The 25,522-nt window shown below is 33.8% G+C and overlaps 6 protein-coding genes across 6 annotated transcripts; 1 reads left to right on the top strand and 5 right to left on the bottom strand.

Annotated features, from left to right (window-relative positions):
- Positions 1-1,681: 1,681 nt before the first annotated feature.
- Positions 1,682-2,992, top strand: LOC106655137 (kininogen-1-like). Its single transcript, XM_014375359.2, has 4 exons — positions 1,682-2,154; positions 2,225-2,299; positions 2,378-2,687; positions 2,764-2,992. The coding sequence occupies exons 1-4, from the start codon at positions 2,031-2,033 to the stop codon at positions 2,777-2,779; spliced, it is 525 nt and encodes a 174-aa protein (XP_014230845.1). The 5' UTR covers positions 1,682-2,030; the 3' UTR covers positions 2,780-2,992.
- Positions 2,993-4,753: 1,761 nt separating this feature from the next.
- LOC106655035 (odorant receptor 94b-like) lies at positions 4,754-8,325 on the bottom strand. The gene is made up of 8 exons (XM_014375220.2): positions 8,131-8,325; positions 7,666-7,797; positions 7,462-7,566; positions 7,218-7,373; positions 7,093-7,134; positions 5,105-6,031; positions 4,870-5,025; positions 4,754-4,807 (listed from the first exon to the last, which is right to left on the bottom strand). The coding sequence occupies exons 1-8, from the start codon at positions 8,323-8,325 to the stop codon at positions 4,754-4,756; spliced, it is 1,767 nt and encodes a 588-aa protein (XP_014230706.1).
- Positions 8,324-10,479, bottom strand: LOC106655052. The gene is made up of 2 exons (XM_014375239.2): positions 10,324-10,479; positions 8,324-10,251 (listed from the first exon to the last, which is right to left on the bottom strand). Exons 1-2 carry the CDS (start codon positions 10,400-10,402, stop codon positions 9,053-9,055), a joined length of 1,278 nt encoding a protein of 425 aa, XP_014230725.1. The 5' UTR covers positions 10,403-10,479; the 3' UTR covers positions 8,324-9,052.
- Positions 10,480-10,517: 38 nt separating this feature from the next.
- LOC106655036 lies at positions 10,518-11,928 on the bottom strand. The gene is made up of 6 exons (XM_014375221.1): positions 11,742-11,928; positions 11,440-11,670; positions 11,188-11,373; positions 10,918-11,121; positions 10,633-10,824; positions 10,518-10,552 (listed from the first exon to the last, which is right to left on the bottom strand). The coding sequence occupies exons 1-6, from the start codon at positions 11,926-11,928 to the stop codon at positions 10,518-10,520; spliced, it is 1,035 nt and encodes a 344-aa protein (XP_014230707.1).
- Positions 11,929-12,627: 699 nt separating this feature from the next.
- Positions 12,628-16,548, bottom strand: LOC106655037. Its single transcript, XM_014375222.2, has 8 exons — positions 15,755-16,548; positions 15,567-15,671; positions 15,350-15,505; positions 15,045-15,086; positions 13,341-14,075; positions 13,142-13,246; positions 12,890-13,045; positions 12,628-12,724 (listed from the first exon to the last, which is right to left on the bottom strand). Exons 1-8 carry the CDS (start codon positions 16,541-16,543, stop codon positions 12,674-12,676), a joined length of 2,139 nt encoding a protein of 712 aa, XP_014230708.1. The 5' UTR covers positions 16,544-16,548; the 3' UTR covers positions 12,628-12,673.
- A 46-nt stretch (positions 16,549-16,594) lies between these two features.
- LOC106655246 (serine protease inhibitor 88Ea-like) lies at positions 16,595-23,699 on the bottom strand. The gene is made up of 4 exons (XM_014375549.2): positions 23,518-23,699; positions 19,449-19,817; positions 18,703-19,078; positions 16,595-18,625 (listed from the first exon to the last, which is right to left on the bottom strand). Exons 1-4 carry the CDS (start codon positions 23,527-23,529, stop codon positions 18,036-18,038), a joined length of 1,347 nt encoding a protein of 448 aa, XP_014231035.1. The 5' UTR covers positions 23,530-23,699; the 3' UTR covers positions 16,595-18,035.
- Between the last annotated feature and the right edge of the window lie 1,823 nt (positions 23,700-25,522).

Raw genomic sequence — 25,522 nt, 5'->3', positions numbered from 1 at the left:
GAAATTTGAGTCTTGGTTGGACTTTTATTCGTTTAGAAACATACGGTCATAAAAATATAATGGTTTCATGGCATGCAAATCTGTGAATTAATTTAATAACCGGAGTTCATTCCAATCGTTTAGTACCTAAAACGCGAGAGCAAGTACAAATTGTACCACACCATAACATTGATGAAATAATTGCCGATTAAAGAACTTTATTTATTAAAAATGTTGATTAAATATCCATAAGAACAGATAGTTGTAAATATTTATAAAAACTTTATTCTCTATAGTAATATTATTAAACATTACAAAAAATTAACAATACCGAGGTGGTTTAAACAAAAAGCGCCAAAAATCGTATAAAAAAGTTTCAAGGCTACTTATATACATATTAATTTTTCAATCATCTTTTTATTAAACCTCGAAAAATTTCAAGGTGGGATGAGTATTGCAAGACTTTCCTTATGCATAATGCTAGAGGTCATTTATGTATTTCAAATATTTAAAAGCAATAAAATGACATTCATTTTCTAAATAAGCTAATCGTCTCTTAAAATAAAAATCCGGCTACTTTTTGAATATAGTGAATAACAAAAATCTTGTTCCGTATACATATATTAAAAAAAACTACAATACTCCAATATTAACTTATTAGAAGCATGAATGAATATTTATTGTTTATTTCAATATGTAAACCTTATTCTACCGAAAGGACAAAAATTGTCTGAAATATAACTATTGATATAACATACAGTTCTATAATTCGAAGGCATCTATACTTATGTAGAGTATCAATTTAGATGAATAACTAAGTATCCGTGTGTACAGACATATTTTGGATTGCTCGTGTATGTACAGTCTATAGGCGATAGTATTCCTACTCGTTTGAATGCACATATGCTTAAATATTTCAATACATCGTTCGGTACTTATATGCTGATTAAATTTCTAATTTAAAAATACCAAATGAAATCACCTAAAGATTTCAAATCACTAACTTTACAAAACACTTATTTTATTCAAATGTATTTTTTCCATTATCATTAACATAATATAAATTTGAAATAAATATAATCACTTAACATGTATATTAGCAAGAGATTGCTCTTAATTATAACTATAACGGCTATCGGTGTCAAGTGTTTCTATTAATTTTACTGGCAAATATCAGAAAATTTTTTGAAATCATTTTGTAAATTCAAGAACGCAATTTACTCGTTATAATCAACAAATTTTAAACTTAAATGACCTTCGATTGTTATCTTATGAAATTTCCATTGACTTGTTTTTCTTACTATAAGCCCTCTAGGAACTCAACGGTCTAAGGGAATTCCCGGTGGAAACCTGTTATACTTAACGCAAAACAAATTATCATCTATGTCTTTTACATGATCTTGGGTAACCCAATCTTTCATTGACTGCTTTTTAGCTCTGGTTTTTACCCATAATTATTCAAGTATATGGAACTGAAGGATCCTTTCAAGGGCAACGATATTTTAAGCAGAAGCACTCAGTATTATGTAAACAAATCCTTTATCAATTGAATTTTAAACAAATACATCATTATTATTGTTTTGAAATTTGATGAGCAGTAAGTATGAATAAATTAATTAAAATAAGGATAAACAGTTTAAATATTCAAAGACTATTAAAATTAAATTTACATATGACTTCTTTTATCATTAAATTTATACAAATGATTTCGAGCGAAGTTGACTTGAATAGCTAAGTACTCTGTGTAATTTTTGTAACAAAAGATCAAATATTTATAAAAAAAGTCAATAATAATATCAAAATGGGCTTTAAGGATGTTGAATGGTGCAAAAAAACGCCAACAATGATGACGTCACGGGCCCAAAGCATCATCGTCATCAATATCGTCTTCGGCATAAGCGGTTACATCTACCTAATAATAAAGAACCAGTCTGGGTTTCTTGTTTGTGCAACTCGTTTCGATCAGGCTATATAAATTGTGGCGCACTTTGTCCGAACGCCAGTTTTCTCCTAGCTCTTGTTTGGGTAAGAACTTTGATTATAGCTTCAAAATGGTAAAATACGCTATTGCCTTCGTTTTGGCCTTTGCGGCTGTAGCTACTGGTTTTCCTCAACACGAGCAGCATCCCGATGGAAGTGAACATTACCCAGGAGATGGACATGATCATCACATTGGTAAGAATATCAATATGCGATATCTTTAAAAATTCTCTATTTGTTTCAAACTAATCATAATCATTTATAGTAAGGATTGTTCGTCACATTGCTATGCAGAATGGACCAGAACATTACCCTGGAGATGGGCATGACCATCATGTTGGTTGGTATTTTTGTGACACATTTTTCTAATTATTCAAAACTTTAGCGATTAAATCTGCAAATCATATATTAATTTTAGTTAGAGTAGTCCGAGAAGCTGATCCCACTCATCACCATGACCATTACCATGGACATGGGCACGGCCACGGTCACGGTCAAGTTCCTTACCCTCACGGTGGCGGTTTTGGACATGGTGTTGGCCCAGTAGGTATCGGTCATGGAGGTATTGGTCATGGACATGGAGTAGCTCCAGGCTACGGCGGATTCAACAATGGATTTGGTAATGCTAACGCTAATGCTCAAGCCAATGCTCAAGCTTCTAGTTTTGGCGTCGGTGGACCTTTTGGTGGTTCGAGTGGATCATTTGCTCAGGCCAATGCTAATGCTGGGTAATTTTTATAACATACCTTTTCGGTAATTTAATTTATAACATAATCATTACTATGATTTTATGTATTTTTTCAGAGCATTCGGTAGATAAATTGGTTCATTAACAAAAACAGATATTAGTTAAAATTCACATTGAAAACATAAACTAAAAATAATCTGACCATTTGAACATTAAGACGCTCATCAAAAATATAGTAAATATAATTTATTGGCATTAATGTTTATGGTAATCTTTATAAAATTTGTAAGATATTTAAGTTCTTATAATGTTTTAAATAAGTTGTATAAATAAACTTAACTTTATATACAATTTATGTATTCTACACTTTTTTCACTCTCCTCAGTTCCTAATAAATTTCATGAATAAATTATAATATTATAATACTAAAATTTAAAACTATAGAAATTTTGTATGTAGTTAAATGTTAAAATCACAAAATATATATTAATAAATAAAAACCTTCAAATTATGATAATCGAAAAACAAAATGATTTCGTGGTAAATTTTGAACTCAAATAAAATGTATAGTCATTAAAATTTTCGTTTTTTAATGATCCCTCTGACTAGATTTCTGGAATCCATTGAAATACATTGAAGTATGCAAAGATCAGAACCAGACGTGCATTTTTTTAATTCCTTAGATCAATCGTTTGAAAGTAAAAGTTTCATCAGCTGTGGTAGCATCTTAAAATAAAAAATTGTTCAATTTTATTCGTAGCTTGTGATCTTTATCATCATGAAATATTTCTTACAAACCTTTTATTTATCTACCGATATAACCACCGTAGGGGTTATGCTCCATACCAGTGAAATTGTTATTTTTAAGTCTTATGATTTCAACTATCGGTCGAATTGCTATATCATCAATAGTTTCCGAAGTTGGAAAACACTCGCTCAGTTTCTGTAGCAAAATTGAAAAAACCTAAATTATTAATTGGAAAAAAATCAATGAAAAACATACTTCAACAAATTTTTTACCTTACATTTTCTTGCCATTCTTTTTGATAAACACCAATATTTTTCTCCCAATGTACAATAATCAATCACGTGACTTGTATTGAGCTAATCAACAACAGACTATAGTCGTTTATAAAATTTATTCAGATTAGCATTTTTACAATTTCAGATTAATTCTTACCTTGAGCAAAAATAACAACGAAAACACAAGTAGACTGAAAAAATATAATGATTTCATTGTTGTATCTGTGCGTTTTATGCGTACCTGTTGTATCACTACGAGGGCTTTCTTTTTTCAAATATAGCGCGTTTTTATTCAACTTCAACTTATATTTATGAGCAAGCCAAATTATTTAATTAATTATTTATGAATTCGTTCACTACACAGATTCATAATTATATTTTCTCTTGATCCAGATGAAAATATTCAAGTTTCAAGGATTTTATGTAAAAAATCCAACTTTTGCAACATATTGTACCAGAGAGTAATATTATACAAAACTGGAAGAAGCCACATTAAACGATAATAACCAGCAACTGAGTACTGACACTGTTTATAAATGCAGTGAGCTCTCGTGTAAAGAGTGACACATATCATTGATAAATGATTGACGTATTATGAGTTTAATCTTTGTATTTCTTTGATACGAAGAAACATTCATCGTGCCTAAAATGTTTTAAATATTTTGTCAGAGATTTATATATTTCCTTCCAGTCACGTTTTGTATTGCAAGTAGTATTATTAACAAATATGCAATTTTCGAATTAACATGGATGAATAGCTAAAGTTAAAAACAATTAAAAATACTGGAAAAGTGCAAGGTTATTAAAATATGAATAAGTCTGTGAAGTGACAAACATTATATTATGTAAAGTTATCGTCAAGTCTAACAATTCTAAGGTTATATGATTTTTTCTAATAAAAAAATTTTTATATTATTTCTAATCATTTTTTATTGAATCTGAAAATTTTAAGTTTCCTATGATAATGATAAAAAGATAAAATTTAATTTAATAAAAGTCAAATATGAATAATCGAATTATCTAATTTTTTAACTACATATTTTTAACATAATAAAAATGTAGACGTGCTATATTATTGTTGAGTTAACCCGAAGTTTTGTGGATCAAGTTGAAAGCTGTATATGAAGTCTTCATTAGCTGAAAAAATTGTTTTTTTTAATCACTGAAAGTTATATAGATACCATAAAAAAGTGGTTTACCCAAACAAAAGTATCTAAAGATAACGTAAATTGCCCTTTCCAAGATATAGCTTCAACGTTGTTTGCTAATATTAACATCATCGTTAATAATTTTTGCTGGTTTACTTGTAATGAAGTCCAATTACTTTTATAAATATTATTTTTGAATTCCAATTCCTGGCAAAAATATTAAGGAAAACATGAAAATGAGTTAAGTGTCAAATAAAAATTAAAGACAAGAAATTAAAATAGTTACGTTCGACTTCAATTCTTCTCCGTATTTACAATAAAGAAATACTTGACAAAGCATACATGATAAATACATGGTGAATCCTAAGAACTCCAAGGTAAAAACATCGTTTTGTGATAATTGGAATATACTAGCGCACAAAGTAAGAGAACTCAAAAAGAAAAGCGGAGCAATAACAATCATAAAAGCCGTCTGAATACGTTTAACAGTTTTTTTCACCATTCCATAATGAGTTATTGTTTGTTTTAATAAAAACTCGTCGTTTTTTGAAATTGATTCTTGAAATCTGTAACTTACAAGCTCATACTGGCCAGAGGTTAGTAAAATAAAACCATAAATCATGGTATCCATTGAAACGTTGATGAAAATTCCAAAAATCAAAGCTACGAGCTGGATGACATATGTTACAGAAAATCCCAGTGTTGTTTCATCGTCGTAGAATTGATAAGTTTTAAAAGGTAACTCAAAATTCTCAGGGTCAAGAGTTACAAAAGGTAGTAGACAAAAAAATACTCCAGTGCTTTGAGACAATATTAATATGATCCTAAACATGTTGTATGCACTTTTTGAATACATTTTCAATATTTTTTCCTCTTCAGGCGAACATGCTTTATACATATCATGTCGAAACATTTTTAAAAGATGTAATACACTTTGACGTCGCATGATGAAATTTAAAATTTTTAAACACAATAAAATGTAGGTAACAGTCAAAAACATGACATCGATAAGTTCCTCAAGATCTTCCAGAAAAAAGTAAAGTTTAATAATTTGAACAATAGTAAAGTAGAATATAACCGTAATTAATGAAAATCCCCAAATAGATTTCAAAATGTTTTTATCAGAATCGGTTTCGGTCCAAATCCCACAAAATTGGAGTAAACGAAAATTAGCTGGTATAATATCCATTTTTTCTCTCAGATATTCACAGAACTAAACCACGAAACTTTACAGGAACAATAGCAGTATAGATAAGTTAGTTAGTATGCATCATAATTTCCTTTAATAAAGACGAATGTCGTTGATGTATTCGACGTGAATTTGCATATTTGATTGGTAATTTACAGTACAGGAGTGTACTAGAGTAAGAAGAGTTATACTGTACTGTAATAGTTATTCCGTCAATAATTTGAGATTTATATCGTATCAGTTGTCATATACTGATAATAACTAGATTCGAGTTTCAATTTCAAAGTGCTGTATGTGTAACGTATTAGACAACACTTCATTAAAATATGACTGCTTGAAAAGTGAAAAAATATGTGCTATGTTATTCTAGCCCCTTCGAAAGTCGAATTGATTTATTATTAATGTTTTATTTCTTTTATAAACTTTCATAAATGTAAATAAAGGATCGAATTCGGATTCACATAAAAGCTTATAACAGTTTAATATTTTAATTAATTTCATTTTTTTTTAATCGATAAAGTTTATTAATTTATGGCTGGAAATTTTAGCTAGTTCTAAGTTTAAATGTATTATTGGAATCGATATGAATGGGTATAAAAGTTGTAAAAATTTTATAAGAACGTATAAAGTTTTTTAAAAGTTTATACAATTTTTTGAATGGTTTTTTCTTTTTTTAAAGGTTGAACAATTTTGAGTTTCAAATGGAAAATGGATGATAGTTGCTTTTATATAGCGTAAAGTACGCAATCAAATCGAACTTTTAGAAATGTTCATATAAAATGAGTCTTCAATCTGACATTATATGTAAGTTTATAAAAATTTTTAGAAAGTTTGATAAAATTATACCAAAATACGTTTCCTGTCGGGGAGACTAGTAAAACAAACCTAGCTATAAAAATATTTATGGTTTAGAAATGGTTTTTATATTGTAAAATATGGTATCTTAACGTAACTTTATAAATTCGAATAAAATTCAATTATAATTTGTATCATGATGAGAGTGAGAAAAGTATTATTTATTGCTTACATTGTGCATATCAAAGTGTAGATGCTTTTTGGACTAAATGTTTAAACTAATTTTAGACGCGTTGTAGTAAATTGAAGGCGGCGTAAGAAGTTTTAACAATCTGTAAAAAAATTATTATTTTTACAGAAACAAAAAATAATCTTTTAATTCAAATTGTAAATATGTATTAAATTATTACGACACCCATAAAAATGTCTCCATAGATAAAGCACACAATCCGTGAAATGAAATATTTTTGCTATTTCGAGACACTGAGTTCAAAAACCAGATGTGTCGACGGTCTTTATTAGATAAATCCAGCCAATTTCCCATGTAGTAAGTTTCAGTGATAGCTCTACTCTGGTAAGTAGTTAATTGTGTATGCACATAATGTATTTCCCATTTATATGTATATTTTACAATATGTACATTTATATTTAATATTTACCTCATATCCTAATTCATTACCAAACCAGCAATATAAAAATACTTGAGTAAGTATACAGATGAAGTAAAAGAAAATGGAAAAAAACTCAAAACTGGCTAACTTAAGCTGTAAATTGTTTTTAAAGTATTATGTACAGTTTCAGTAATGAATTGTTTACATGGATTATATTGTATAGTTAGTGAATAGAATTAATATTCGGATTACCTTCGATAGTTGATAAATACTGGATGCTAATGTGATCAAACTACTCAAAAAGAAAAAGAAAATAACTTGTGAGAAGAATGCTTTTATTTTTCTTATCAACTTTATGATCAACATATGATGTTCAACACAATTCTGCACATCGTTTGAAGTTTTAGCATTTGTTATTCGAAACCCATTTAATTTTAATTGTCCGCAAATCAGTATAGAGAATCCACTTAGTAAACTATCCATTGAAATATTTAAAGTTATGCCATAAAAAGTAGATAGTGCTTGGATAGAATATGCTATCCAATAATTAACACTTTTGGTGATATCAAAAAATTGAAATGTTTTTATCGGAAGATTAATTTTTCTATTTTCCGTGGATAAAATAGAAGTTGAAAATAAAACTACACCGCAGAGTAAACAAAAACTTAAAAATGTTAAAAGAACATTTCTTGATAATTTACGAAAAAAATTTAGAACATCTTCTTCTTCTGTCGATTTTGGTTCACAGTGAAAAGATTTCAAATCATCTAGTATCTCTTGCATTTCTTCTTGATGAATTAAAAAGTTCCAGAGTTTAAGACACAAAGTAACATAAGTCAAAGTTAAATAAAGAACTTCTGAAAATTCATCGACGCTACCTTGCATACATATTAATTCTAATATTTGGCCCATAGTTATTTGAATAATAATAAATAGTACTACTATTTTGTAGGTATACTTTATAACTGGCAATTCATTATTATGATTGTGCCACATTCCACAAAATTGTAGGATTTGAAAATGAAGTGGCAAATCCATTACAAAATTTTTCTGAATTTCAATCTTAATTTATATGCGTTCAAGTGAGTAAAACAGAATAAAATGAATTCCTTAATACAATAAATAACTTGCCAAGTTATAATACCGATTTAAATTTCACTACACTCGAACGGCATAGTGGACTATATTTGTACTGTTAGATAATTGGATAAGATAGCCACATTATCTATGCACAAATAATTCGAATCACATACTTAAATCTGACAGCAGTCATCAAAGTGTCATATAAACTAAGTTTAATTTGTCAAACTCTAAGCTTTTTCGAATAACAAAGGAAAATCGCTTGAATACCTCTAAAAGAGCCGTGCCCAATTTGAAATTTGCATGTTATTTTAAAAAGTGAATCTCAGGTGACACATTCTTATTATTCTTAGATTACATGAGTAAGAATGTACAATTTACAATACAAATAAACGGTATAAAAATAACAAAAGTATTATTTGTGAAGTTTACTAGTAAAAATGCTGCAATGGCAAACTGTAGATAAACTTCTTTGAATTCAAATATTTTAATAGAAACTTAAGCGTATACATACTACAAATATAATTATGCAATAAAATAATTGGGTCGATTTTTGAAATTATTCTGTGTGATTATAAGTTTGTAAAACGCGATTGAGAATCGCACTCCATGGTTTCATAATTTTTTTATTACTTCCTAAATTAGGTTTATCTTGTAGACTTAATGAAAAATTTAAATTATGTTTTCGAATATCTTCTTTGAGTCGGTTTAGTACATCATTGATAGCTATGGGTTTACTATTTTCATCATTTTTACTGTATTTATTAATGGATTTGTTCGTTTTAAATTTTTTTTTACTTTTCCTCTTACCGTCTCTTACTTTTTTAAGCTTAGAATTTTTAGATTTATGAACCGTTTCATCAATTTTCCTATTTGGCTTTGATTTCGTCGTCAACAATGTGAAAGTTTTCGTATAAAAATTTTGACTCGACAGTGTTACTGTTTGAGGTATACGTGTAGTTCCCACTTTAATTTTTTCATCCAAGCTCGAATCGATTATTTTTTGAAGCTCAACTTTCGTCTGAGATGTTTGGTTTTGCTTGTTTTTATCACTTACTATTGAGTCAGTGCGAATTAATTGTGATGTTTCGTCGAAAGTTGTATTGAGTTTTTTATTACTATTATTCTCTGAAAGAAGATCATATTCTTTGTTATATAAATTTGTTGTAGGTAATGTTACATGTGAATTTTCGGTTTGAGAAATTGTGGAAGTATCATTTCTTAAATTTGATTCAAATGTAGAACCTATCATTTTTATAAAATCTTGTGTAGTTGTTCTATAATAAACTGTTGAATCAGTCGGATACGGTACACGAGTTGTTTCCAATTTCAAAGTTGACTCAGGAGAAATAGTAGATTTAGTTAAACTTGTTAATGAAGCTGTTACAAAAGTAGGTTTTGATGGTAGGAATTCTGTTGGAACAGTTTTATCTTCCTGCGTAAATTTTTCAATTGGAGGTGTTGAAAAGGAAAATATAGTTGAGCCAGTCGTTTCTTCTCGTACGACTGTATCAAATGATGGCGTCGACTTAGAAAATACTGTTGGATCTGTTATTTCCTCTTGAGTAGTAGTTTTATGGTTGACCGTTGATTGAGGAAACATCCATGAACTAGTTGTGTCTTCTTGAAAAGTATTTTCAAATATAGGTGTTGATTGATAATATATCGTTGAATTAATTATATCTGTTTGATAAGTTTCTTCGATATCATTCGACCTATTGTTTTTAAGTATTTTTCTAAAATCACACGCGTCAGACCCTAAAATGATACGATTATTTATGTATGGAAATCCAATAAATAAAAATAAAAAAAAATTATTGAAGAACTCACATTTCTGGCATATATAGTTTCGTGGAATAGAGCAACTAAGGCCATAAAATTTAGGTTCTGCTGAAGGTCCTTGTTCCATATTTAAACAATTTCCACTTTCATCTATGACTTCATTCAAAATGAAATTACTATCAATATCAAAAATTTTCTTTTCAGTCCTGCTCCATGTCCAAGATTCATTTTTTTTCAATCCATCAATCCAAAATTGTTTTAATTCTATGATTAATATCTGCATTTATCAAATGAAATCTTGTTTAAATTATAAATGAATAATATTCTTTTAGTACAAAGCAAAAATGTATTACTAACTATCACGTTTATCAAACATGATTTGCATCATATCGTTCATAGTTTCAAAAGAATCTAGAATTGCTAAAGTTGCATTATTTTCTAAACAAAGTCTGTAAGCTTTTTCCCATGGCACAGGTGATATGCCTATAAGATACGAACAATTACCAATATTAATTAATGCAGGTTTCGTAGCTTGAAACTCTTCTGTGGCTAAAATTGTTACAGGTTTTCAATTTCAATCAAGGATCAAAACTAATTAATTAACACATATTAAGATATGATCATTGTTACTGTGTTACTCACGAGTTTGACACCACACTCCAAACTTTTTATTGCAATTCACTCTCAAAAAAGTTGATAGTTTAATCATGTGTCGATCTAATATTAAACACTCGCCAAATTTTTCAGGATTTGCTATGTAATTTTCAGATATATTTTTTCCTGATGGTAGCCATTTCCAAACGTAATTTTTTCTATGCCCACCTATCCAAGTACTTTCAATTGCCTCTATTATGAATAAAAATAGTATTATACTGTTTCTCTAATAATAAATTGAAATATTGAAAATTTTACTTGGCCTCATTCTTAACATTTCCCAGCTCAAGTTCTCAATTTCAAATGCAGATGAAACTTCGGCTATTTGTAGGCCTTGATGACGGCAGTAAACAACTGCCTGCATCCAAGATAACTTTTCAGGATAAAATGTGAATACCTTGTCGTTCACTTCGATAGATGCAGGAGTTGAATAATTTAAATCATCTGAAAATTCGAACTTGATTAAAAATTAGTTACAAATTGAGTCAATCAATTCAAGATTAATTGTACTTTTTTGACATATAAATGATCTAAATTCATCGCACAGAATGGGAGTAAATGTAATCCCCTGATGATTCTTGTGTGAAACTGTTAGACAGTAAGAAACGTCATTCATTGAATTTAGGAATTTTATTGTCGATGTTTCATTTATTTTATTCAGATCAACTTGTTTATTTGATGTCATCCAAATCCAATTCCTAGAACCCGAAAGCCGTGAACCAATCCAAAATTGAACGCCTTCTGCAAAAATATCTTATAATTAAAATGCAAATAATTTTAAAATTATTATAATAATTCTACTATTAAACAACCTTCGTTCATTTTACTAAAGTAATCACTGATGATCAATGCTTCTTTTTCGGCATCCAATATAGCCAAATTTGATTTATGTTCAGAACAAATGATTTGAGCTTCATCCCACGTTACACGATAATCGTAAAATGTATAATGGATGTAGTCCAATACAACAGTTTTGCTTTGAAAGTGTCTAAAATTCATATCTAATTTTCTTTAATTTACTCGCTTGTTATTATTATCTACTAATAAAAAAAGATTTTTACCATTAGAATTTGATTGCTTTAAGTTTAATTTCACAACTATTAAAAACAATATAAATTTGAGCATATCGGTAAAATGATCAAAATAACTTTTATGTTTATGTTCGAATTTTATCAATTGAAGTTCTGGTTTTATTCATGGTTTTAGTCCTCTTTGAAAATGATCGATGACTGTCGCCACAAAAAAACACGTAGAAACGTACACAATCACGCTATTACAAGCTTTGAGCATAATCTCGAATTCTTCGGCTACTAGCATTAAAAACAAAAGTGTGAGTCGGTATCGTAATCGTCAACGGTGTTGCGTGACTAATAACTAATAGCGAACTATTTTAACCATCAGCTATATGAAATGCATTTGAAATCAAATTGCATAAATGTACTTATTCATAGGTTGAAAAAGAAATATTTTAAAAATACATTAATGAGTTAATGGTAAAAAATCATAAAAAGTTTCTGAAAGTGCCACATTTATTGTAAATAATTTTATGTGCATTTCAAAAAGTTTACACTTTTTACAGAAATGAATCATGCAATCTTGTTAAGATTGCTAAGATTGTGAGTCAGTCTAGCACATAACACACTTACGCAGAGAGAAAAAACATTATTAAACAGAAGTGAACAATTTTAAATGCATGAATTTTCAAAGTATATTAAAATTACTATTATAGAGTTTTATAAAAGCTTTAAGAAACTTCACGTAATAAGTTGAAAGCTCCATAAGAAGTTTTAACCACCTGTAATAAAAGATTATACGAATAACTTAATTGAAATTATAGAGAAAATCAAAAAAAATTTTAATTAACAAGAAAATTTTTTTTAAGTATTCATTATAGTGATTCATGACGAGTTATAGTTAATGTTTTTATTATGGCATCTGATTTTATTTAATAAATATTTACCCATAAAAAAGTAGACATTGATAATTGACATTGGCCATGAAATGAAATATTAGAACTGGTTTGAGCTTTGAGCATTAAAAAACACATTGATTGACGATGTTTTTTGTTAAAATCCATCCAGTTTCCCATATAAATAGCATTTGCAACTTCACTACTCTGAGTTTAAAAAATGTCATAATTCTTAGCTTTTAATTTCCTTATTTGGTTTTGGCATGTATATTTCAGTAAATCCCTATAAAATTATAATTTTACCTGTAATTTTAATTCGTTGCCAAACCAACAATAAATGTATACTTGAGACAGCATTAATAAAAAATATGTAGAAATAAATACAAATCCAATACTCATAATCGGTAGCTGCAACATAATACATGATATTAATTAATTACTCACGATTCCATAAAAATATATTCTTTGATAATTTCTTCGAGATTTTTGGATTGATTTTCACCTTAGACATTATGAAAATGCTGGTGCATAAAACAATCAAGCTAAATGTAAAACATGGCGCAATTACGGGAACAAAAAAAGATTCAATTTTATTTCTTATTCCAAGAATTACTTTGTGATGGGCTACACATTCTTTGATTGAACTTCCATTGCTAAGGTTACTCAATCTCATGCAGTGTATCTTAAATTGTCCTTTTGCTGCTGTCAAAAATCCAAAAACCATAGTATCCATCGACACGTTTAAGGCAACTCCATAAATTGATGACACCACCTCCAAAGTATAAAAAATCCAATAATTTCGTCGATTGTTTAATATATTTTTGGGCAATTTTAATGCCAGTGGTAATTTAGTAGTATCAAAACCCTCATCTATGACAGGTGCAATAAAGAGGAACGCAGTACATATCATTGAAAGCCACATTATCAACGTCCAAAGTTTGCTAGCACTTTTGATGTAGCCAGAAATTACAGCTGCTTCTTTATCGTTTTTTGGTAAACAATGCGGTGATCGAAAGTCTTCAAGTAATTCTACCATTTCACGACGACGAGTAGTAAAATTAAAAATTTTCATGCACAAACCAACGTAAGTAAAGCTGACAGACAAAGCATCGGAGAATTCTTCAATACTTTCACGGGAATCTGTTGCACCCAATATTTGGAAAATAGTAAATTGAAAGATAATTAACATTACAATTATTTTGTAAGAGTTTTTTAAAACCGTAAAGGTTTTATTTTCCTGCCAAATGCCACAAATTTGAAAAGTTTGAAAATTTTTAGGCAAAAGATCCATTATATCATATATACTAATCTGAATCTATATTAACTTGAGATTATTTATGATAATTTAATTTTAAAAAATTAATTCTCAAAGAAATATTTTTATCTATTTTAAAGTTTGACAAATCACGGAGCTATAGATCTATTAAAGCGCTTGTACATTGTAAGAATGTATAACCCTAACTTATAAATCGACTCTATTTATTATTAACGTGTAATTATTTGAATTTCCACAATACAATAAGATATCAAACATTGATCGTCATTATAGTAATCGTTGCAGTCAAATGGTAGTTTAACTAAATTATGTGCTTTTTTAAAGGTTCATTGTTATAGTATAACTAGACTCGTACACGCAATTTGCACGCTTGGCGACTATTCAAAAAAATTAGATTTTTTAAACATAAACAAACAATATTGTTTGAACCCGTTCGATTGATGTAAATTAACATAACTATATAAAGCTCGATGAAAATATACGATGAATACACGATACTGATGATGAATCAGTATGCTGGCTTACTTTATTCGGCAATATTATGATTAGATCTTTGACAAAAAACAAAAAATTGAGTAGTTGTTTGTTTAAAATAGAGAAAAAAATATTCATTTTATCCTTAAAATTGAAAATATTCTATTGGAAAAAGTTCTTATTGAGTATGGTATAATATTTGAAAATGCAACTCACTGGAACTAACTTGTATGTATGAATAAAAATTAACTAATATTATTTCAAAAATTCGTTGGAAAACAATTGGCAAACTTTTATTAAATATAGTATTTGAGATTTACAAATAATATTTATTATGGACTTTCAGAAATCCAAATTTATGCAGAAAATCCGGGTGGTGCTTTAATAAAATATAATAAAACTAAGTTTAACTAAGATTTTCAGGTCGGTAAAAGGTTGTTAAAACCTTTAAGATACTTGTTGCAACAGATTAAAAGCTCCATACGATGTTTTAACAATCTGCAACACATTTTTTCTAAATAAGTTAAAAGTAATAATCAAATTATCGTGATAGTTATAAATTTACAAAAGAAACTTGATTATATTTCTATGATAAAAGTAACACATTAATCTTCAAGACCAATATATTGTAATGCGACACAATCACACACACACACACACACACACACACACACACACACACACACACACACACACACACACACACACACACAGGTTTATACGATTTTTGTTATTATATTATAAATTTAATTAAATCATACCCATATGAAAGTATCCATAGATAGTTGGCACTGCCCGTGATATGAAATGTTTGAACCTGATTGAGCTTTCATCATTGCAAAACGAAGCGTGCGTCGGCTTTCATTCGAGTATTCTATCCAATTACCCATATAAATGGAGTCTGACACTGCTTTGCTCTGAAATTTTAAATTACTAGTCATATCGTCATTTTTTAATGAATGAGCAAATTTTTATCACCTGCAGTTCCAACTCATTGCCGTACCAGCAATAAAAGTATACCATGAATAACATACACACAAAATACATGGCTAGAGAAATAAATTCAGGACTTGCAATTTTTTGCTAGATTGGTAAAGATAAAAGAGGGAAAGAGTCCAAAAGAGTGTTTTTTTTGTAATTAAAATTTGTGAAATTAATATACGTACCTGAGACATTCGAAAAATACTGGTACACAAAATAATTAAACTAAATGTAAAAAGTGGAGCAATAACACGGATAAAAAAAGATTCGATTTTATGTCTTATTCCAAGAAGTAACTTGTGATGAGCCATGCATTCTTTGATTGAATCTTGATTGCTAAGGTTGCTTGATCTCATGCAATTAATTTTGAATTGTCCAGCTGCTGACATCATAAATCCATAGACCATTGTATCCATCGATACGTTCAAAAACACTCCATAAATCGTTGCTACGAACTGTGAGGCGTAAGCCATCCAATAATTGAATCGGCTGCTCGAAATATCGTATGGTTCGTACATTTGATAAGGCAAAATACTGCAATTGGTACTAAACTGCATGATAGGGGCCATGACGAGTGAAAAATTTGTAAATTGTGATAGACCCATAATAGCCATGAAAAGTTTCCCAGATACCCTCCTATAATCACGGACGATACTCAGTTCATCTTCATTTTGAGCCTGGCAATATGTAGATCGGAAGTCGTCGAGCAGCTCTGTCATTTCTTGTCGTCGCACCACGAAATTCAAAATTTTCATGCACAAAGCCACGTAAGTAAAAGTTACGAAAAGAGCATCGGAAAATTCGTCCACACTATTGCTGGCATTAGGTATTCCAAGTATTTGACAAATTGTGAATTGAAAAACAATGAACATTACGGTGAATTTGTAAAATTTTTTCAAAAATAGAAATTTCTCCCCCTCGTGCCATACTCCACAAAAAAGACACGTTCGAAAATTATAAGGTAAAATATCCATTCTTTTATTTGATAATTGTTTGAATACTACTTGAATGTAAATAACGAAAGATTACCAATAGAGACGATTTTATTGTATGTGCGTCATTGTAAAAATACGTACTATATTATCAGAGCAGGTTATTAAATAAGCTGCAATGAAGTAAGTTTGTACTTGCGATAAAAACCTATTGTATAATTAAATTTAAATCCATTCAAGTCGTGAAATAAAGTTATACATACAATTCTTAAGATTTTTTTTCTAAATTTTTAAACAATCTTTTTTTAATTAATTTGTTTAGTTTAAATGATTTATTTTTGAAAATATTTTTTTCATAACAGTTCATAAGAAACTAGTTACGTTAAAGATGATTGTTTGCTTAGCAACTCACTTGTCAACCCTTTTGTCCATAACTCACTCCACATAATAGTTCTCTTATAGCGAGATAATGATATGTTCGAGGTATATAAGCTTCGCATTGCGAAATATTTCCCTTACATTTTTTACTGTTTAATATTTTATCTACGTTGCATAATATAAGCTTAACTCGCTAATAAAATTATGATACGATAAAGAAAAAAATTTTTTGTGTGGGTTTTAGAATAGTAAAATCTATATTTAATGGAAACATTTTACTTGGGTATTGAAAAAAAGTATTTTTAAACGGATAATATTTCTAAAATTTAAAAGTGTTATTTAAACGAAATCTTAAAAAATAATTACATATCTTTATATTATATGATGGAATGTGTTTATAATGGCCCACAATGGCAATTTCGTACTCAAATTTACTTGCGACAATAAAGTTAAATGGAAGGTAATTTTTTAACATTTTTAGAGATAGTTATACTTATGAATATTTACACTGCAGAAACATTATGCAATATGGAATAATGCATAAACCAGAAAATAATACAAATATACAGGCACGCGTTATTTTTATTTGTCGAATACCACACAGGAATTTTATACCCCAAAAAATATAAAATGTAATCACGAAACTTTGGTTTTAACTTATTTTATCGTACTAAAATGCATAATATTATATAATCAAAATATATAATATTTCAAAGTACATGTTTTACATTTAGCTACAGTAATTTCTCCTTACAGAGGCCCAGCTCATCTTTGCATAGTTTCAAAGGCTCGGGTAACTGTTTAGCTAGATTTCACTGGTCTCTCTTAAAGATTTCACTTATAACTAATGCAGACTACTTCATTACACGCATAATAATTTACTGTGAAAATTATAAATCAACGAACTCACACGTTACACAGACTTTAAATGAGACATTTTATAGATTTAGCGATGATAATACGTAACTTGACCTATGGTAGCATCTAGATCGAAAGATAAAATACAACGAATGCAATAGATAAATTTGACCAGGTATCGATTCATAAATAGAATAAGTAAAATAGTAGTCAAAGTATAACAACAGTCAGGTGAGTGACTCGAACGATGACATTACGATGATTTTAAATTATTCGAAGAAAGCTTTGTTTCGTGTAATTAACGTTTGTTCGGCCTTCGGAAGATACCAGCGAACAAGACAGTACGCGACGGTCTGTCGTAGATGAAGTAAGCGAAGGGATGATTGGCGGTGAAAAATGCCGGCTCCGTAGGCCTGCTGGATCGGAAGCTGAAGAGGGCCGTGGCCGCGGCGGCCGTCGTGCCCTCCTCGGTGATCTCGATCTTGGCCCGGTGCACGGCGTCGCCGAGGGTGATGGGCTTCTCGCCCTCCTCGACGAAGGCCCCGAAGTCGGAGTTGGCGCTGTCGAGCACGGATTCGGCGCCCATGGCGTCGAGCAGCGTCTTCACGGGCAGCTCGCGCTCCAGGCTGAACTTGGGTATCTGCAGGTCGACCTCGCGCGCCGGCATGCCGCTGTCGAGGATGTCCCTGAGCTCCTTGGCGCTGTCCTGGTTATCGGACAGACGATTGAGCAGCTGGCGCACGCCGTTGGACTTGGGCTGGCCGGCGGAACGAGCGGCCGCCGCGGCTTGCTGGGTTTGCACGAACGGCGGCAGCAGGATGTACATGGACACGTCGTCTCCTTTGTAAGGCAATTGCAGGATGTGCACGCCGAGCTCCTCCGAGACCACTGCAACGAGGAAATATATGCTTGTTGCGGACGATCCTTTCTTGCTTTTTATACCAACTAAACGCGAGTTATCTTACTGTGACTGAAGGATCCCTTCTGACGCATGAACGTGGCGATGGTCATGTTCTCCTGGCCGAGGTAAAACACGTCGCGCTTGGTGTTCTCGGGCAAGAATTTGCTCTGCCAGAGTCCCTTGAAGTAGACGGCGTTGGCCAGGACGGCGTCGGTGCTATCGTCGATGGCGCTCGGGGGCAGCAGGTCCTGGATGTTGCCGCGAGTCTCGCTGCTCACCCAGTCGTTGATGCGCTTGCGGCTGGCCTCGGGATCGGCGCGGAAGTCCTCGCGCTGAAGCTCCTCGCCGTAAAAGTCGAGCACGCACTGGCGCAGCCGCTTGGCGCTGCTCAGCCACAAGCGATTCGCCACCCGGTACTCGTAATTGTCGCTCGAGTTTGCCTAAAATACACATCGAGCATAGCAAAAGTTTTTAGAAATTACATCGGCTCCTTTTGCGCGCTCGTGCGCTTCGAAAAATTCATCGTCGCAAAGTGCAGCAGAGTCGGGAATGAAAAACGGCTGCACGCGATCGGCTCGCGCTCCAAAGCCGCAACGGCCTCGACTAAATAAGCACTTGTATATTTTTTGTCCCGAATACAATGCGGCACTCTCGGCAGACTGCAATGAGCATAAACTTTTATGTACCCGCGACTCGTACACGACTAAGCAGAGCAAACTAATTTTCCGCGCCGCGTGTTGCGGACAATAATATTTATTTATCGATTCAAAACTGCGATTGCGATGCGGGGAAAAGCGGCCGCGTTCTTACCTTGCGTGCCAATTCGAGGGACTTTTCGTAAGCGTAGAATCTCTGCACATCGAGTTTGTTAAAGTCTTCAGGGATGTTGAGGGCTTTGCGCAGAGAAGTCTCGGTCTTGCCGTGGGCGCCGGAGTAGGCGAGCCCCAGGGCCTCGTACAGGCTGTGCGGGCTGAAGAAGATGTTATCCTGCGTCTCGATCTCGGAGATTTTCTTCAGCGACTCGAGGGCGAAGTCGAAGCGGGCATTGCTCAGAATCTCGGCGGCGTCCGGGCGCATCGTGGCCGGACTGTCGTTTTTGGTCAGGCATTGGCTGCTGCAGCCGATAACCAGGAGGCTGCCCAGCAGCAGCAGTAGCGGAGCTCCCGAACTACTTGCCATCTGTGCAGAAAATGAAACAAATTATTCAGCTGATGAAACTCGTCCGTTTCCAATGCATCGAACATCGCTCGAGAACGATCCGATCGTGCGGGCGCCTCGACGTCGCGGCTTTTACGCGCGCGCGCACACGAGGCAGCTCTCTGTCCTCGCGACGCATGACGAATCGGGACGAGACTCGCTGTGCGCGCGATGGACTCGAACGATTGCGCAAATCGAGAGGATTGTATAACAGGACATATCGTGCGAGCTTATCAAAGTGTGCAGGCGTGCAGTGGCGCGTGTACGCACTCGTTACTTTCCCCGAAAACTGATCGAGACGTCGTCGTTGCAATTTATGCCCGCTGCGGCTGAAATGTATGTTTCTGCGATTGCACCGCATTCGCGAAATTATGTGGAGCGATTTCGCGTTTCTGCCCGCGACATCGATTTTATAATTTCGTTATTGTCGTTGGCGAGCTTCTAACGGGCTATAAGTGAACCGAAGCGTTGCCTGCAGTCATGAAAGGCAATGAGCAAACATACGTTTCCCCTTTGTGTCGTACAATAATTGTGACATGTAAATAATTCACTTTGTCCAACGTTTTATGCGCTTTTTTGTTTCGCTCTTTTTTATGGACAAATTCGATCTAAGTGGCACGCGCACCTCATCCATAGCATGATGTGGCTGGCACTGCTGAAAGCACAAACTTCACGTGCGAATGAGATATATTGTGGATTGTTGTTTGCACGCACATGCGAACACGAGGCGTGTATATCTGACACATAAACAGTCCTTATCAAGATTTCGAATTCGATGTTACGTATATGTAGTGTAAAAATGTATGATTCACTTCTGACTTTTTAGCTTTTATCACTGCATCGCTTGTAGTAATTTATTTTGAAGGATATTGCGGCAACTGGTGCTACAAACAAACGATATTTTGTTGCTCACTTGCCATTTTACCTAATGATAATAAATACATAGAGAAGTATCTTGCTCCGTTTTACCGTCTCTGCAAGTAAATTCAGGATCCATTTCGAAGCTTAATATTTTTCAAATTGTTCGGACTTGAGGACTTTTTTCCACTTTTTGCCAGAAGCCTAGCAAGCAGTCGGCTTCGATGACGGTTGCAATATACTCTTAGCTCGGAAATTCCAACTCTCTACTCTCCGTCTTTCTATTGGGTATTTAGCGAATTTCTTTGACTCGATTCAAATTTATCGTATTTTAAAATCTACACATTAATCACACGAGGGGAAAAAGAGCCCCTTTTTTTTATCTTATCCGAGGAGTACAATTAAATGTTTGAATTTTGAAAATCACGAAAAAATAGACGAAAAATGGCGTTAAAAAGAATTAATTTGCGCTTATATAAAAATACTTTCTCGCGTAGTGTAGCACGTGGGTAAGAGAAAGCTCACGTATGTATGTGTGAGTATGTGTGTATTCTGTTTTGCTCGATGGCCAGGTACGGTCTTCTCGCCCACGCAATACTGTATATTTTTTGAAACCTTTTACCAAATGTGTTTGCGATGCTCGCTCAGTTTTTTAGTCAAGACTGCGCGGGGCTCTCTCAACATATACAGCCTGCAGTTTCAATGCCAATCGCGATGCCGTAAACTTTCACGAAATTCCTTCGTTTGATTTTTCTGACGCGAGGACTGAATTTCGTGTTTACGAATCGTCACGATATCGAGTGCAAAAAATAAGGCGGAAATATATGGATAATCGAGTGGGTCCGCTCGCGCGGATGAGCTCGCGCACTTGGGTTATTCGCGCTCTGACGTTGTTCGCGCAAATTATGACCGTAGGTACACTGTAATGTATATACGAAGTGAAAGCATCCGACGTATAGTCCCAATGACGCCACGATATCTTTACACAGCCTTTGCTCGTATGAATATCTACATACTACGGTATGATGTCAAAAAAACAACAAGGATTTTTCATTATTAACTTCAAAATGACTCATGCAGCTGTATATTTTTTCTCGAAAATAATTACTCCAACTGAAACAATATTTCCTCATGTATGCTTAAACAGATTTTAAAATAAAAGTGAAAAAGGCACTCGAGTATACAATAGCTCCTTGGATAAAGATGAGAATTTAAAATTATTCATTCCTCGCGTGTAAAATTAGGTAATACGTATACGCTCATATCTGATCAACACACGTGAACATTATATACCTGCTCTCGCTCACAATGTATAAATATACAATAATAATATTATGATTGAAGTCGCGCGCGTCAGTAGGCACGTCTGAAGAATATATTAATTTTAAAAAATTGACTGTGCGCATCTGGCGAATAAATAAGACATTACAATAGTGCCCCGATGAATAATTAACTCGTATAATAAATAATAATAATAATTTACATCCGATAAGTGTCGATCATACTCGTTAGTTGTAGAGCCGTGCATTTTTCCATCGTCATCCATCAAAACTTGGGGAAGTCGAATATCGACCCTTTGTACAGCACAGCTTGAGAATATTATTGATGTTTCATATCTCCGAGCTTGGAGAGCTCGATGACTTCTCGACGTGTGTGTTTTTGCGCAGTAAACACAATGAATGGTTATAATTGTATCGCTCAAAAATGTTGCAATAACAAACAGTTGCTCGCAAGTGAGTACAATGCGGCGCGTATTGTAGCTTATTAGCCAATGATGAAGTTTAATTAATACTTACAGCTCCGCAAGTCGCGAGTCTTTGAGAGATCAGCGAATAATTGCAGGCTGCAGTTCGCCGACGAGTCGACGATTATTATGCGATCGATGATCATGTTTGAGAAACGAAGAAAGCACGTTATATATCATAGGATGGGATTCGTTGGGGTGAAGCATTACCAGGCGAGCTTCTCATCTCTGTTTTGCCAGCAAGATAACAACAGCTGCTGCTGTTGATGCATCATGCAGTTTGGTCTAAGAATTTATCGCGCTCGATAGTGGAGACGCGAAACGGACAATGCCAATGGCTCCTCTCGAGCAGATCAAAGGCTACGTTTAATCGGCTTGAGATAGCTGTGAGATGGTGACATAACGTAACAATTAAATTCATCGATCGCTTGACTCGTTCGAAAGCGATTTAGCTATTCGTAATGTTTCGTACAACACATTTACTTTTGAAAATTGCCGTGCTTCGGTGATGTCACGTAGCGTCGATTTTGACAGTGACAAATTTACAAGAAATCGTTTGAATAAAAATTCAGATTCGTCAAGGGCACTTTTAACTAGCAAATGTAGTAAAGCGTCAAAATGACAGTTATCCTTGGGTCGGATGCGCTCGAGTTTCTTATCGATTATCTCACTGGCGGTGCGTCTCGCGGCGGTAAAAAATCGGCTCAGGGTTCGCACGATGGCCTCTACTCGAGGCGTGAACTGCGCTACGGTGGCTTGCGGTAAACTTTGATATCCGTCAAGCAACGAGCGGAGTACACTTGCCATCGAAACTCCAAATCGACGATGGAGTTTTGGTAAACAGACGACAGTCGAGCTGTCGGATGATCATAACGAGACACGGGCTGCTTACAGATATTCCGCTTGAATAAATCTGCTATAGGCGCGCGTGCCTGTACGATATGCGCTGTTATGGCTATAGCTATAGGTGCGGGCTCGTTAATATTATTCGCGTGCGTCGGAAACCGATGCTCTCGCGCATCGGCCTCGTGCATACAACAAGTAGGTGCTCGGCAACTTTCACCCATTAGAAAGACTCACCGGACTGGCCATCGTGAACGAAGGGAAGAGAAGAAAGCTGCGGACACTCGGCACTCGGTGGACGCGCGACGATGACGACGATCAAAGTGAAACGTCCGTGCGAGCAAACAGAGTACGACGTGCGACACGAGGCAGAGCAAGTCGACGACTACCGCGCGGCCAAAACTAAAACTGGCAGGGACGCTGCTCTTGGCCGCTACTTTTAACTCTGCCCCACCATCCAGCGCGAATCGTGTATAACATACGTGCGATACTACATCGCGGCTCTCGCGGGCCGTGAGCGTCACGAGCCCGACCTGCCTGCCTGCTCGTTGTGTGTGTGCGGCAGCGATCGCCAGAACGTATATACGCCTCGTGCAACGCGCCGATGATGCTGCTCTGACCAGCTTTACTCGCTCCTGCTGTTCGTTCGCCCCGATTGTTGTATGACGCAGGCATCGCTTCGACGCGCGCGCAATTCCAACCGATCCATCGGACCCGCGACGCAGATCGACGCTCGATGGTCGGGCCGATTTTCACCTCCACTCACCTCCCATGCGCTCGTCCTGTTTATTTTCACTTTGGACGGAAAAACTGAATTTTCGTCGAGGCTTATCGAGATTTTTAACAGCGAAAACTCACGCTTGACTACGAGTTATACTGCTTTATTTGGCGCCTCGGCTTATTCCATCTCATTTTAACCGATTTTTTCTCGTAGTCTAGACATTTTCCTCACCGGGGTAATTCCAACGATTTTATAAGAGCGTTTGTCTCGGAGCTTTCAATTGAAGCTGTGAAACAATGAATGAAAATTCCAACTCGACTGTGACATCGAATACGTGCAGCGTTGAATGCATTGATGCTGCAGTCCAGCCAGAGAAACGGAATTATAAACACAGCACTAAGCACAAAAGAATTAATGAGAGTTGGTTTTTTTTCCATCTATTCTCAACAATAGCGTAATTTATTTTCTCGAGATCTGTGTGTATAAACATACTTCTCGCTCGTCCAATTAATTGTTTTCTCCGACTTTTATTTTCCTCGAACATGCGGATCGAACAAGAAATGCAACTCTAAACTAAATATTTGCTATTTTTAGATCGAAAGCGGCCAATATACTTCTAAACACAAGTTGAAAATCAATAGCAAGAAAGGAGTTTCACCAGAAAAAGTAGTAAAAGAATATTGGAACGACGGGAAAAAATCGCATTGAAGCGAGGTTGAATTTAAAATGATAAAACACGTTTTGGTTCCGTCATCGTAATGCGTAAAAATCAGTTAAAAATAATTTTATAGCTATCATAAATTATGCGATGCCTCCAAACTACTAAGTTGTTTGTTAAACGTTTTAAATGTAGCATATTAGTACCTATCTTTAAAAAAAAACATTTATTTAGAGAAAAGGCGTCAGGTTTTTTATTTTTTTTTTAAATTTATAAATTTTGAAAGTTACTTTACGCGTTTCGAAAAAAGATAATTTAGATATCAAAAAATGAATTCTACGTAAAAAAATACTCAGCCTCCTGATCAACCTTTTGGAAAAAATTTAGTTACAACACAAGTAATTTGCACGGCTTTAAGAATTGCACATTATAAGAAAAAAATACTGGCCATTTCTCTATCAAGCGTTGTTGGATTTGACGAGGCATTAGCTGTTCAACAATAAACAGGTAAAATAATAATTGCAATTCTATGCAGGAAAACCCAATATTATAGCTCGCATAGAGCAAGTTGCTCGATCAGCGCTACATCGATCGACAATGAGTTGCATTCTGGGTATTTCCCAGGCTGTATTCTAACGAGCCCGCATACAATGACGTGAATTGTATACGCTCGTTACCGATCACGCGCATTTTTACCTCAACGGATCCACCGATAAAAAAAATCAAGTTTGTCCCCGAACGTAATAACGTCAACAACGCCTGAAATTTCTGGCCGAAGGGGGTTTTATTTTACTGTGAAAGATCTTGCGTCATAGTTAGTAGTCAGTGTGAGATTTAAATAAGAATTCACAAGTTAATTTAAG

This window comes from Trichogramma pretiosum, unplaced genomic scaffold (genome assembly GCF_000599845.2).
Source record: "Trichogramma pretiosum strain Unisexual culture from Peru unplaced genomic scaffold, Tpre_2.0 scaffold99, whole genome shotgun sequence".
Taxonomy (NCBI): domain Eukaryota; kingdom Metazoa; phylum Arthropoda; class Insecta; order Hymenoptera; family Trichogrammatidae; genus Trichogramma; species Trichogramma pretiosum.
The sequence above is the reverse complement of the archived record's forward strand: the minus strand, read 5'-3'. Positions and strand labels throughout refer to the sequence as shown.